Source organism: Simochromis diagramma, unplaced genomic scaffold (assembly GCF_900408965.1).
Source record: "Simochromis diagramma unplaced genomic scaffold, fSimDia1.1 OVJJ01000343.1, whole genome shotgun sequence".
Lineage (NCBI taxonomy): Eukaryota > Metazoa > Chordata > Actinopteri > Cichliformes > Cichlidae > Simochromis > Simochromis diagramma.
The window spans coordinates 9219036-9232810 of NW_024386831.1; the positions used below are offsets into that span (position 1 = coordinate 9219036).

Consider the following 13775-nt stretch of genomic DNA (forward strand, 5'->3'; position numbering starts at 1 on the left):
CTGCCTGAAGAAAAAAAGCCGTAAATGTGACTCGGCAGCACAGCTGCTGTCCTTCAAAGCGGGACTTATTCCCCACATGCTAAGTTTCTGCTTGCTTCAGTCTGCCCTGGTCTTTAATACTGCTTTAGGGTAAAGTGAATCAGTCAGGTGTTTTTTTAAACGCAGGTCGGCTATAATGGAGTGTCGCGTGTTGTCCATTCAGAGTCACGTTGTCAGGGGATACGTTGGGAACAAGTCGGCAACATTCCCGCTGCAGGTAAGAAGAACCGGATCTAACGTTCAGGTGGTAGTTTCAAACAACCCTCTGTAGTCCAAAGAGAGAGAGACGGGGAGGGAAACAGCATCTAACTTGTAACGAAAACGTAGAAAATCTAGCACCGGTCCACAGCGACACTTCCTGATTTATGAGATTTTGTAACATTTTCTGAGAAACATCAAAGGCCCTTTTCCCATTTTCCACCCTTTAATCCCACTAAACGACTGTAAACCTAAAAATACAACAACAAATGCTGTTTAATATTAGTTAAACTGGAGCTGAAATATTCCAGCATGATTCTCATTGTTACTAATATACCACTCATTGTCAGTTATTACATCACATTATAGCGTTCCCATTTTCATCTTTTTAAAAAAATCTAATTTAACACGTTAGGGAAATGTATCTGATCTATATTGATATTTGAAAATAAATTAACTTTTTGTTATTTAATAGAAATATGAATATATAGGAATTATTTGAAATCAAAGTCTTTCCTAACAAAACTGATAAGAAGAAACAGATAATCTCCTTCTTCACTTTCACTGGTTAATGTCTGTGTTTGCCCCTTACAATACTGCATCCTTAAAAATGATCAGAATTCCCTGGTAACTTATTTAATTGTGGTTGCGTGATATCATCTTGCATTATAATCCACTTTATTGTTCTTCTTATCAAACAAGTTTGATAACTGGAGTCGACAGTCCACAGAAGGAGCTATTTAGAAACTAAATTATGCAAAAGTTCTCGTCAAACATGCGATTTTTTTGAAATGGAAAAACTGTTGAAGCTGTCAGAAAGGAGGGGCTGAAACTTTGAAACTCTGAATGTTGACTTGTTCTCACAGTGGTTCACCTTCAGCGTGCTGTTCCCGCAGTGCAGTGTGATTCATTTAGACAGAGTGCAAGACGGAGCCCATTGTTCTCTGTTTTAACAGCTGCTTCATGTCTCTCTTCCCAGGTGCTGGGCTTTGAAGTGGACTCCATCAACTCTGTGCAGTTCTCCAATCACACAGGTTGGCTGAGTGATTTTAATGGAGCAGCAAAGTGCTTTTCATTCATTATCATAAAGTCGATTGACTCCTTTTTCTACTTGTGTAACAACTCAGCCTTTTTATGCTGGTTGGTTAGACCATTAACTTTTGTCACTGCTGCTATATTACATGGATCGGATATGGAAATCATTTATTGAAAGCTTTTGTAAGGGCGGAAAAACAATCGTCCGTTCTCATCCAGTTAGGTCTCTTGCATCCAGTTTGCCATAGTTGGTTAAAATATAACGGCTTAAGTTTAACAGAGTAGATGGATTTAAGTACATTTTAGGGGCATTTAAGGATACATGCAACTTTTTTTGGTTGGTCAAAAGATTAAAAGAAGACTTCTTTGCACGCATGCATTGGGACTATTTTGCTAGCTGTACAGGGGAGTTATCTCTGTCTGTATACTTTGGCTTGTTAGTATTGCTATATGCGACTCAGTGAAAGACAGTCACTGTGACCATCAGCCAGGTTTAGAGGGGGAGAACTAGAGAAGTTAATGTTTTTCTAGGAATCGCCTTCTTCAGCTCTCAGGTTACTCAGCTGTGAAAAAGCAGATAAATCCAAACTCTGAGCATATCCATGTGACGGCGCTGTATGATTTGATGACTTTACCTGTATATTGTGTAAGGTTGGGGTAAAAATTGACACAAGATTGTTGTGAGTATTCTGTTTGGAGATATTGTATTGGCACAGAGACACAAATATCAATATTTTATTAAATCTCTGGGAATACTACAAACAACAGGGCTCATCTCATGCACCACTATCCTTAGATAACATTTGGCGAGTAAACTTCCATTAAATCATCTCAACCGAAAAACCATCCAACGCACCTATCTTCGCAAAGCTACCTCCTAATTCCAAACAAGTGAATGGCTCAGTCACACGAGTGAAAATAGAACAGCAACTTCCTTGCATCCAGTTTTAATTTCGTTCACCAGTAGTTTTAGCCAGCAAGCTTTTTTTTTCCTTACAAAAACAAGACGATGTATAAATAAAAACTAACTCATCAGGACAAAAGCACGTATTTTTTGGCTAAGTCCACACACACAAATCTTTTTTTTTTTTTTTTACACACACAAATTCTTTTTACACATACAGATCCTGATTTAGAAGTGCAAAATATTTATTTTTTTGAGCAATTTGAGCCCATACTATTGGCTCATATACAAGGACATCCACAATTTGATCTGCGCCCAACAAACAGCATTGCAAGGGGGGGGGGGGTTCACCTACCGTATTTACCACACTAAATGGCGCACTTAAAATCCTTTAATTTTTTTTCAAAAATTGACAGTGTGCCTTATAATCCAGTGCACCTTATGTATGAATTCTGGTTGTGCTTACTGATCTAGAACCGATTTTGTGGTACACGCTCAAAAATCTGTCAAAAAATGTTTTAGTACGACTTTGGTAAGCTATGAAGCCGCACCACTTGATGGATTGTCGGAGCATTACAGCTACCATAGTCAGGAGCCTCGTGGAGTAATCTGGGTCCAAAACTCTGTCAGCTTCAGGTCTCAAAGTCAAACGAATACTGGGGCATCACTGAGAATTAAAACTGTCTAAATTATTTCATCTTTAATAAAATGATCAGCATTGCTGCTTTACCAGGTGTAACAATTAAGTTTAACATCTAGGCATTCATGAAAACAGAATTTATTAAATTCAACGGAGTTAGAAGTTAGCAGGAAGTTAGCTCGCTAGTTTCCACCTAAACATGATATACCATGTTCTGACTGAGAGATTTCTGGAAAAATTAACAGCTCGGCTATCACTTCCAACTTAAATGAAGACAGAAAACTAAACAGCAGTGACATTTGTAGGGTTACTGAAGTTGAACTAGCTGGTATATTATGATATGCAACGTGATCGCTAGCGACACAGCTATGTTAGCATAACATAAAGAGAAGAATGAGTTGAGTAAAGTTTGACTTATCTGACTGTTTTGTTTTGCTGTTGCGCCTTATGTATGAAAAAAGACCCATTCATCGACAGTGCGCCTTATAATCCGGTGCACCTTATGGTCTGAAAAATATGGTAACCTTCATGCTTCCTGTTCGTCATAACGTGCCACAAAATGTCAACGCTTAGGAGGAAGAGAAGTGCTGACATGTGGTATTAGATTTAGGATACTGTAAGTTTATACTTTTTAGGTGACTTATAAACTAAACTGAAAGAATTTAGATAAATTACCAAACCTAATCGATGTTTTAGTCTAAAGATTAACTAAAACAAAACCAAAATTTGCTGATAAAACGAACACTTCTTGCATCTGCAAAAGTAAAATCTGTCTGCCCCTTGATTGTAATGAATTTTTATACATTATGTAACCGATTGTAACTTTGGGTGACTAAGTGGTTGCCCAGAGCTTGAGCTTGTTGCAAAGCCACATCCGATCACAAGGGAATTGCACAGGTTTCCTGATGGGAGGCAACTTTTCTGCAAACAGTTGAAATCTGACTTGGAGTGACTGCAGTCACGCTCAGAGAGATTGTTGAAGGGCTGCAAATAATTGCTGTAACATTTGTAAATGCAGATAAATTGTCAGCATGTTGCCAGCAGTCTGAATAACTCTTTGTCAATGACCACAACTTTACGGGACTCAATTCAACTGGCTGTCAACTATTTGTATTCTGGTTAAATTACTGTAGGACAGGAATTTTATGTCCACGCAGCGATACCCTGGACACAGGGTATCGCTATACAAACTTTAAAGATGTTATATTTAGATGGCAGAAATAGATTTAGGATAGAAGGGAATTAAAGTACCTGCAGACTGTTTAGCATTATCTAGAAGATCACTGTAAAGATGACCATATCGATGTTGATTATCATACAGATATCTCCAGTCCAGAGACCAAATGGACCGATTGTAACTTTGGGTGACTAAGTGGTTCAATGCGCTAAAAGGATCCCCAAAGTAACAGCTAAGAGCTTAAAGGAATCACTGCGGCTGGTTAGCACAGCAGGCATTACAAAGGAGAGACACAGCACTCTGAGTCCTGAATAGACGTCTGTGGGAGAATTTCACAAAGGCAAAGACGACTGTTGTTTCACTCCTCTCGCTAAAGAGGCTTGATTGACAGTCCTAACAGGGAACATGTTGGTGAATGCAGACTGTAGAGATTCACAGCAGTTTTAACGGCTGGCATATCTTTTACTTATTGTTTTTCTTGGATTACTGTATCCATCATGTAAATAAACATGGTGCTTCTCAGTCTAGTTCGCACTCAACAACAAGCCGTTTGTGAAGCTATAATGTTGTGCAACTTACAGTGTGCACAGGTGAAACTTTTCAACCTTATTTTGGGACAAAAACAGAAAACCTTTAAAATGTCTTCTGTCTCTCCCACTGTTCAGTTAGAGAGCTGGTTCAAAATAACTGCCCACAGGCCTTACTTCTACCAGGACTCTCCCAGAAAGCTAATCATTGTATTGGCTTAATATCTGGTAGCCCCAGTCTGTATCCCTTATATATTAAACCAGAAATATGTTCTGCTAATATCATTTGCAGTACTGTGGAAATGTCTTGAGGCACACTCTCTTTTCTTTATATTTTGCTTCGAAGGAGCCGGACTTTCTTGTCATTTTTTGACAAATAGGTTTTGAGCAGCAGTTCTTTAAAGTTTCTTAAGATTTTTTTTAAAGTTTTTCAAAGGGCACTGGCTGTTTTTCACTTATGTTCATTCCTTGTACCTGACCATTTTCAGACCGTTTTGTCTGTTCAGCCACTTAATAAACAGATAAAGAGATGAACATATTAATTCAATTATTTTTGTTTTTATTTAGCGCTAGTTCACATCAACAGTCTCATCAAGTCACTTTATATTGTAACACCAACAATCAGACAACCCCGTATGAGCAAGCACTCGGTGACAGTGGGAAGGAAAAACTCCTTTTCAACAGGAAAATATGTCCTTAAAAATCTGAGAACTTGCAGGTCTTGGAAAAACAAAAAAGCTGAACAGTATCTGAAAGCCGTGGCCTTAAAAAATAAAAAAAACACCCAGGAAAAAACCTGACACAGGACCCGAGAGATTCATCTGGACCTTCAGTTGATCCGTGTACTCTTCACCGAAGCCTCGTCAGAAATGGTCTCAATGGAAGGGTCGCTGTCAAATTGCCAAATTACCCAATAACTAGACTGAAGATCAGTGGCAATGAGTCTTATGGTGTGATGAATGAAAATTCAGAACAAAAGCAAGTAAACCTCCAAAGAAGAGCTTTGAATGTCCTTCAAGACGCTTGGAAGACTATTCCTGAAGACTAGTTAAATTACAAGAAAGTTGCCTAAGAGCGTTCAAACTGTGATTGACTGATTTTCAAGCTCGTTAGAATTGTACAGACTCTGTTTTTTGCCTTCTATATTGTATTTCCATGGATGTTTGCACATTTCAATACCCACGTCTCATTTTCCTTACCCCTAATTTCTTTATATTTTGTATCTCGAGATACTGTCTAATGATCAGGATGTATTGTTGTTCAAATAGTATCTGTGGAGTCTTCAAAGAGTCCTCTAACCAGCTGGATGAAATAAAAAAAATCAATTTGAAAAAAAAATATTTTTGATTGACAGATTAGAATGATTTTTACTTGTTTGACCCCAAAGCAAAAAATGTGAGCATTCCTGATGCTATGGTTGAAATCTCAGCAATGGAAAGTAAATGGACTGATTCTTATTGAGCACTTTTCTACCGGAGCACTCAAAGCACTTTATATGACATGGCTGACTCATACACTAAGTGTTTTTTGTGAAACACTGGCACTCTGGTGGATGCATCAGACCAACTTGGGGTTCGGTATCTTGCCCAAGGATACTTTGGCATGCAGACTAAAGCAGCCAATGATCAAACCTTTAACCCTCCAATTAGTGGATGACCCACTTTTCCTCCTGAGCCACAGGCATCCCAAGTCAATGTTTACTTGCTTGCAATCGCTACTGATCTTGGAGATTACTTCAAGCGAGTGATTCTTAAGCAACTGGTGTGGTTTTTTTTTTTTTTTTTTTCCAACCACTGTCTTTTCATTTACCTTTTTTAAAAAAAAAAATCTATTTGTGAATACATGCATGTTCTCACAAGTATATTGTGCAATAGTCACACAATTAGACAGTGAAAATGTCATTAAGAAAAGAAATATGGCAGTTCCACGAGTGGGCTCAAGGCTAGAGTTACTTTTTTTTTTTTTTTTTTTTATAAAGTCAGCACTGCAGGACAAACACTTAGCTGTTAAGAAAGCAGCAAAACCTGTCACAATTTTTTGCTGCCTAAGATGCACTGAACCAGGAGTAGCCATAAAGTCACAAGTGGTGCAGACTTCAGCAGATTACAATGAAAGCTATCACAAAGAAAAGCAAATGCTGGAAAGAGCAGGAAACCAGCTACTTGTAACACAAGTGAAGCTGGTGGAAGCCGATGCTCAGAGAGGTTATGCAAGTTAATTTTCAATTATGCATGAAGGGAAAACGATGAGGGATAAAGCAAGTTAAACAGGGCACATGTGACTCTCCACATGAATCATGTGGCTCAGGAGGAGACGGAAGACAGTTTGGACAGATATTAGACGTGTTACATGATACATGAGTCTATGATGACAGTTGCATCCTATCGCAACAAGCCAGAGTAGTTGCCTACATGGCTACATGGCTTTTGTTTTTTTTTTGTTTTTTGTTGTTTTTGTTTTTTTTGTTGTTGAAATTTCTCAAGGTTTCAGTTTACACCTCAGCATTAGTAAATTACCCCATACAGATATAACCTTTGCCCCACATTTAGTTTGTTGGCATTTCTCCCCCCTAATCAACACACCTGCTGAGATGATGGGATTATTAGTTGGGGTTCATGTGTTGAAGTATGCAAAGAATGCGCTTTTCTCTGCAGGAGCAGGAGGCCTACACAGAAATCACTTGAACCAATACAAATGGGAAGCTGATGAGTTTTGAACATTCGATCATACTCTGAATGTGACCCTTCATCTTATTTCCGGTATGTTTAAAGATTAAAATTCTGAAATGTTCCACTTTCAGTGGAAGCGCCCCCAACCACAGCACAAACTGCTGCTTTGCTGTGAGCTTTCCGTTAAGTCGTCTCTGCAGGAGGCTAACTCGCTGGCTCGTGGTCAAGTTTGGGCTCTGTGTGAGCTCTTATATTTTTTCCTCTGGTATACAGGAGTGTTTGTGTGTCCGTTTTGTGTGCAGTCATTTGTAGTCAGAACAGCTTTTTAGGGTTTATTCTAGTTTAATAGTGAAAGAGGGACAAAGAAAGGCGAGCTGGCAGCCAGGATACAAGCTTTCCATTCAGTAGCTGCGGAGGCCCTGCTAAGTACAAAGGGGAGAGGGACCTCAGCAGAGGGAATTAGGTCGATGGAAAAACAGAGAAAGGATGGCAATGTCTGCTAAGTTGATTTATACACAGTAGGGCTAATGCAATATATGAGCCCTTCTATTAGGTTAAGTATTGCAAATGTGTGTCCTCCTTCCTCATTTATCCTCAAAAGGTCTAAAATCATAGTTTTAGACTTTGACACAAAACATCCTTGAAATAAGAGAGTTAACCAAATCAGATCAGATTTAGCAATGGAAAAATTTCATCAGTTTTATTTATTTATTTTTTTATCTCTGCCCAGGCTACGGCCACTGGAAGGGGCAAGTACTGACAGCAGAAGAACTGAATGTGCTCTATGAGGGTATTAAGCTCAACAATGTGAACCATTATGACTACATCCTCACAGGTGAGTTTAAGGAGTGTCTCCTTTCAGTATTATTCATACAAAAATCTTAAGTTTAATGTGGGCGGCATTGATCTGATAAGGCTGGGTGGGACATTAGGTTACAGCACACCTTATGGAGGTAGGCTTTATCACTGAGGGGTCAGAGAGGGTGCTGTACCAGGAGCCTCCTTGTGATCGCTTTGGTTGCTAGAAGATTGCCATGGTCACCCACTGTTTGCATGGAAAAATGCTGTCTTGTCTGCAAATGCTTCCCATTTGCATTCAGTCATAGCGAAAACTACAGACAAGTAGTGACATCCAAGCAAGCTATTAGCAACTACAGCAGTCTACTAGCGATCAAAGCAATCAAAGTACCTTTTTGGTGCAACAGCATATACCTTTTTGTGACCAATTTTGCACTAGCAACCTCCAGCAATCACTTGCCAACCCGGATGTGAGTTTTCTCTAGTGCCTGGCAGTCACCAGGAAGAGGTAGATTCTGCTGAGGTGAATATCAGAAAAAATTTGGATTCACTTTCACATTTTGCTGCACTTGTATTTAATTTTGGCATCAGGATTAACAAAGCTTCAGAAAAATTTTTTTTTTTTTCTATTCTCCAGGTGATGCACTTGCTTCATAAAATTGTTCCAGAGACTGCGGTCCTCATTAGTACAGACTTGGTCTTTGGCCTTCATTACTGGGACTTTAGATCAGCTTACAGTTCAGTTACACAGCAGGTGTCACCAACAACACATTTTTACCTTATGACCAGTGGTTGTTGTCTGTGTGACCGAGGTCCAAAAATCTCATACCAAACTTTAGGAAGCTCAGAAACTAGAAATTGTGTGTGTGTGTGTGTGTGTGTGTGTGTGTGTGTGTGTGTGTGTGTGTGTGTGTGTGTGTGTGTGGCAATGCTGCAGTTCAGGTTAACCCAAAATTTCTTCCCAAAGGATACAGCAGGGACATCTCCTTCCTGGAGACAGTGGTTGATATTATTAAGGAGCTGAAGAAGGCCAATCCCAGCTTGGTGTACGGTGAGTGTCAGATTGGATTTTCCATTTTAAAAAGTGAACTTTTTTTAAGCCTCATTTTTAAAATTTCTTCTTTCCAGTTTGTGATCCTGTTATGGGAGACCAGGGTGCTATGGTAAGCAGTTATCCACACACATCCAGCTGCTGACAGTTTAATGAACAGTGTCATGTTCTTTTTGTGCTCTTCAGCGCACTCTTGAATTACAGTGTAGGATTTGTTTAGTCATTTTGGACTGTATAACAATTTCCATTTGTTACTCGTAGACAGGTTGGGAAATCAGATTTATGTATTTTGTTGTTGTTGCTTGCTTCAGTATGTTCCAGAGAACCTGCTGCCAGTCTACAAGAACAAAATAGTGCCTTTGGCTGACATCCTGACTCCCAACCAATTTGAAGCAGAGTGAGTGCATTTTAAACAGTTTTTACATCGAAGAATAAAAGAATAATGATCTTTTTTTATTTTTATTTTTTTTATTTTTACAGAAGCTTAAAAATACGCTGTTAAAAACTAATTAAAAGATGCAAAATGGCAAGCATTGTTGCTTTTTTGTGACTTTTTTTTTTTCATAGGCTCTTAACTGGGAGGAAAATTAACACTGAGGAAGATGCTATTGAGGTGAATATCAGAAATATTTTGTTTGGCTGTGTTTAGATTTAATTTGTGGCATCACGAATGACAAAGTTTGAGAAAATGGGATTTTTATCTGTTCTGCAGGTGATGGACCTGCTTCATAAAATGGGTCCAGAGACCGTGGTCCTCACTAGTACAGACCTTCCATCGAAACAAGGGGACCAGTTCCTGGTGGCTCTTGGAAGCCAAAAAATAAGTAAAGTATCAGACTGACTTTGTCAAATTGGCTATAAACTGTGGGGATGCAGTCCTCGTGTAGGATCAACAGAGTAACCTATAAAATTAGGATAACGGCTCCGTTTGTCCTCGTCACTGCAGAGAAACCAGATGGGACCAACACAGATCAGAAAATCTGCATGGATATCCCCAAAGTCGATGCTGTATTTGTGGGAACAGGAGACCTTTTTGCTGCCATGATGTTAGCCTGGACTCATCAACACCCCAAGGACCTGAAGGTCAGCAACACATAAGTGTTTTCAGTTAAATTCAGATAATATATGAATCATAGCTAAACTAATCTTCCTTTTTAACAGACTGCCTGTGAGAAGACGGTTTCTGTCATGCACCATGTCATTAAGAGGACCATTACTTATGCCAATGGTAGGGTTTGTGCGTGTATCCAGTGACTTCAGTTTGTCATCAGGTTTTTTACTTTGTCTTCAAGTTGTTTACTGGGGCACTTTTTGCTTGTGTTGTTTATATTTAGTAAAAGCTTTTTATATTTTGAAACAAATAGCTTTGTGACTGTGTATAACCTATCCTTTGAGTTCTTGTTTGTTTAGTTCACCACAGGGCAAAATCCTGTTTGTTTGTTTTCCTTAAACGTCTCCCTCTTTTTCAGAAATGGCTGGCCCCGGGAAAAGGCCTACCCCTGCACAACTGGAGCTGAGGATGGTTCAGAGCAAAGCAGACATCGAGAATCCTGCCATTGTAGTGGAAGCCAAGGTTTTACAAAAGTCTTCACAGTGAAGACTGTAATGTTCTCTGTGAACTTTTCACTTTAAGCTGGTAGAAATCTGGGCAGTCCGCCAGACAAACATAGGATTTTCACATCAAAGACTGTCACGTGTCTCTGCCTTACAGAATCACTAGGGGGGGGGGGCGTTACTACTGTTTTTAATTTGTTCGTGAGTGGTCAGCAGGATTTCTGTTTGTGTTCTGCTCACAGACACTGAAATGACTGCCATAAGTGTCTGTTCTGTGGCTAGCAAAGGCAACATCTGCCCTTGACAAAAACAACACATCAGCCAGTTTTGAACCCTTTCCAGACACGGGATGCAAAACATTACTGGCTTCATCAGCCTCTCAGCTGATTGCATTGTGGCATTCTGGCATGGGTTAACTTTAAGTTAATGTCACTAACAATTGAATTCAGACATACTCGGGACTGTGACAGACACAGCTACGCTACAAACACGATATTTGTGGGTCTGGTGAGAAGGCTTCACGCTGCCCCTCTTAGACATGAAAGAGATCTCTCTTCTGGCATAGCAAAAATGCATCGTGTGGGAATGTTTTAATCTCATAACAAATTTAAAATGGTTGATTAAAATGGCTGCTTTTTATGTCGTCCTCTGGTGAGTTGAGAGACCCACTGAGATGCACAGTTCTGGTCTAACAGACCTGTCCATTAATGTGACTGCAAACATTCATAACTATGCCAAGTTCAAAGCGATTTGTAAAGGTAACTGCTGCAAAGCACTTTGTATTGTACTGATTAGACCCTCAGAATTATACAGAGAAACCCAATGACTTTCTTTGATCAACTGGCAATATTGAGGAGAAAAAGTCTGTTTTAATAGCTTTGCCCTCACCCCAAATTTCTTCATATAAGTAAAAAGTGCAACATGTGACAACAACCAATATTAAAATAGGCAAAATGCAGGAAGCTATAGAAATGGAATGGATAATGGGATACAGATTTGTGTTTAGCCATGAAGCGATTGCAGCAGATTAATCGAAAGACGTGCATGTCTGAAAGGAGCTCGTGTTTATATTAAAGAATCATTTCAAGATAGTGAAAATAATTTATTAAGCTGAACAGAAAACGCACAAAACCAGCGTTACATGCATGGCCATTCGTCTTCTTGTTTTGAGACTAGAACATCAGTAGACTATCTGTGATAACATTAAAACACGCTGGGTTAATCCACTATAAAATTATTTTTAACTGTTAAGAATGCATGCAATGTGCTTAAAATGCACTTCATTTCAAGACAAGTGTTGCCACCTTATAGATGGAGTGGATAAGTGCTGAAATGTGTTTCAGTAGGTTGTAGTCTTGTTCTCATTTTATTCCAACTCTGCTATTTTAGAAAACTTGCGACTTTAACGATAATCGTAATAGCTGATGTCAAAAATGTTCTTTTAATCAATTTTCCTAAAAATGACGTTTGTCACGTCCTTTTTTTTTAAATTACGCAATGCTTTCTTGCAGGTGTGTAACATGGTAGATTCATGTCTTAAGCATCTCAAATTGAGGTATTTGCACAGATGATCTTTAATATATTTACTAATGGTCACTGTTTTCTTTTATGACTGTTGTCATATCTCTAGAGGAGCGTCTATGAGAGACCACGTTATACTGTAGCCTTAACAAGGTTAGGAAAGCAAAACAGTGGTTGTGAATGTTTTTGTGTGCTTATATCTGATTCTCGCACATAATGTTAGAAAGTCAAGTGCCAAACCTTGAGCTGCTGCTCTGTTATAGAGCAATACATAAACAATTAAAATAATAATAATCTTTTTATTGAAATTGTCATTTCATTTGTGTTAATTTATTTTTTTGTCTGTTGGGTTTCAAGATAAGTGTTCTAAGAGAACTGAGATCTGGTTACTGTAAAGTGAGCTCCCTGTCGTGTTCAAGAAACCAGTTTGAAATGATTTGATTTGTAACATGCAGCCAGAAGATGGTCACAAAGGACTGGACATGCTCAGCAACAACACTCAGGTAGGCTGTGGTGTTTGAACGATGCTGAAGTACTCCACCACCCTCGGACTAAGCAGGTGATAGAAGCCAGGATCTGTGTTTTCATCTTGTTTTTGACTAATTTTAGACCATCTGAATGTTGAAAATCAAGACTTGTCATAACAGGCAACTTTTTTTCTAGTCTTGTCCAGTTTTAATGAGCCTGTGTGAACTGGCTGACAGGAGAGGTGTGGTCTTCTGCTGCTGTAGCCCTTCTGCTTTAAAGTTGGACATGTTCTACATTCATACCTTTGTTGTATTGAGTAGTTATTTGACTTACTGTTGTCTTCCTATCAGCTCGAAGCAGTCAACAAAGCATTGTATTATAGCTCAGGGAACAACCACTCATTTTTCAGACCATTCTCTGTGAACTCTGGAGATGGTTGTTTCGGTAAATCTCAGCAGATCAGTATATTCTGAAATCCTTAGACCAGCCCATCCGGAACCAACAACTGTGCTATGCTCAAAATCACTTAAAACACCTTTCGTCCCCCTTCTGATGCCGAGTCTGAACTTCAGCAGGTCGTCTTGATCATTTCAACATGGCTAAATGCATTAAGCAGGTGCCATTTGAATGGCTGATTTCTTATTAATGTTAATGACCAATTAAACAGACGTACCTGATGAAGTGGCCAGTGAGTGTAGTTTTTCTCTGTTAAGTCTAAGTAAAGGAGGACACTGGAGCCATTGTGGAAAGGTAATTGCTCACCAGCTTAAATCAGGTACCACAGTTGAACTGGATCTTATCCATGTGCTTCAATGAGAACACATTTTAATATGAAAAGAAATAAGGGAATATGAAAGGAAGAACAAAGACAAAGACGTCAGCACGTCTTGGCAGGTGCTTACTATATTGTGTGATTAGGGCTGGGTGACAGGGCTGTGTTTTGTCACTAATCCACAGTATGAATAGCCAGCATTAGCCCAGATAACCAGACAGGCCAACATGTCTGTAACCTGATCACAGCAACAAAGAAATGGAGTTCTTATTCGGGGCCAGTATACACTAGAGAAATGAGAAAGTACAGACTAAAACAAGCTGTGATAACCATTTTTGGGAAGCTGGCATAAATGCAACAGAAGGCAGCTTGTAGATGAATGTGATTCATTTTATCAATGCAACAAGGATTCTGGTGCATGT

General features: G+C 39.1%; 1 protein-coding gene across 1 annotated transcript; it reads left to right on the forward strand.

The window, feature by feature from the left end:
- Positions 1 to 13441, forward strand: LOC120731305 (pyridoxal kinase-like). Its single transcript, XM_040028282.1, has 11 exons — positions 1 to 256; positions 1217 to 1271; positions 7920 to 8024; positions 8955 to 9038; positions 9116 to 9150; positions 9350 to 9435; positions 9606 to 9651; positions 9751 to 9862; positions 9985 to 10121; positions 10200 to 10266; positions 10508 to 13441. Exons 1-11 carry the CDS (start codon positions 176 to 178, stop codon positions 10633 to 10635), a joined length of 936 nt encoding a protein of 311 aa, XP_039884216.1. The 5' UTR covers positions 1 to 175; the 3' UTR covers positions 10636 to 13441.
- The last annotated feature ends 334 nt before the right edge of the window (positions 13442 to 13775 follow it).

Excerpts from the sequence above, each read along its gene's own strand:
- LOC120731305 (XM_040028282.1), top strand. The coding sequence starts at position 176 with ATGGAGTGTCGCGTGTTGTCCATTCAGAGTCACGTTGTCAGGGGATAC. Across the intron at positions 8,025-8,954 it reads TTATGACTACATCCTCACAG|GATACAGCAGGGACATCTCC; the intron begins GTGAGTTTAAGG and ends TTCTTCCCAAAG. Across the intron at positions 9,863-9,984 it reads TCTTGGAAGCCAAAAAATAA|AGAAACCAGATGGGACCAAC; the intron begins GTAAAGTATCAG and ends TCGTCACTGCAG.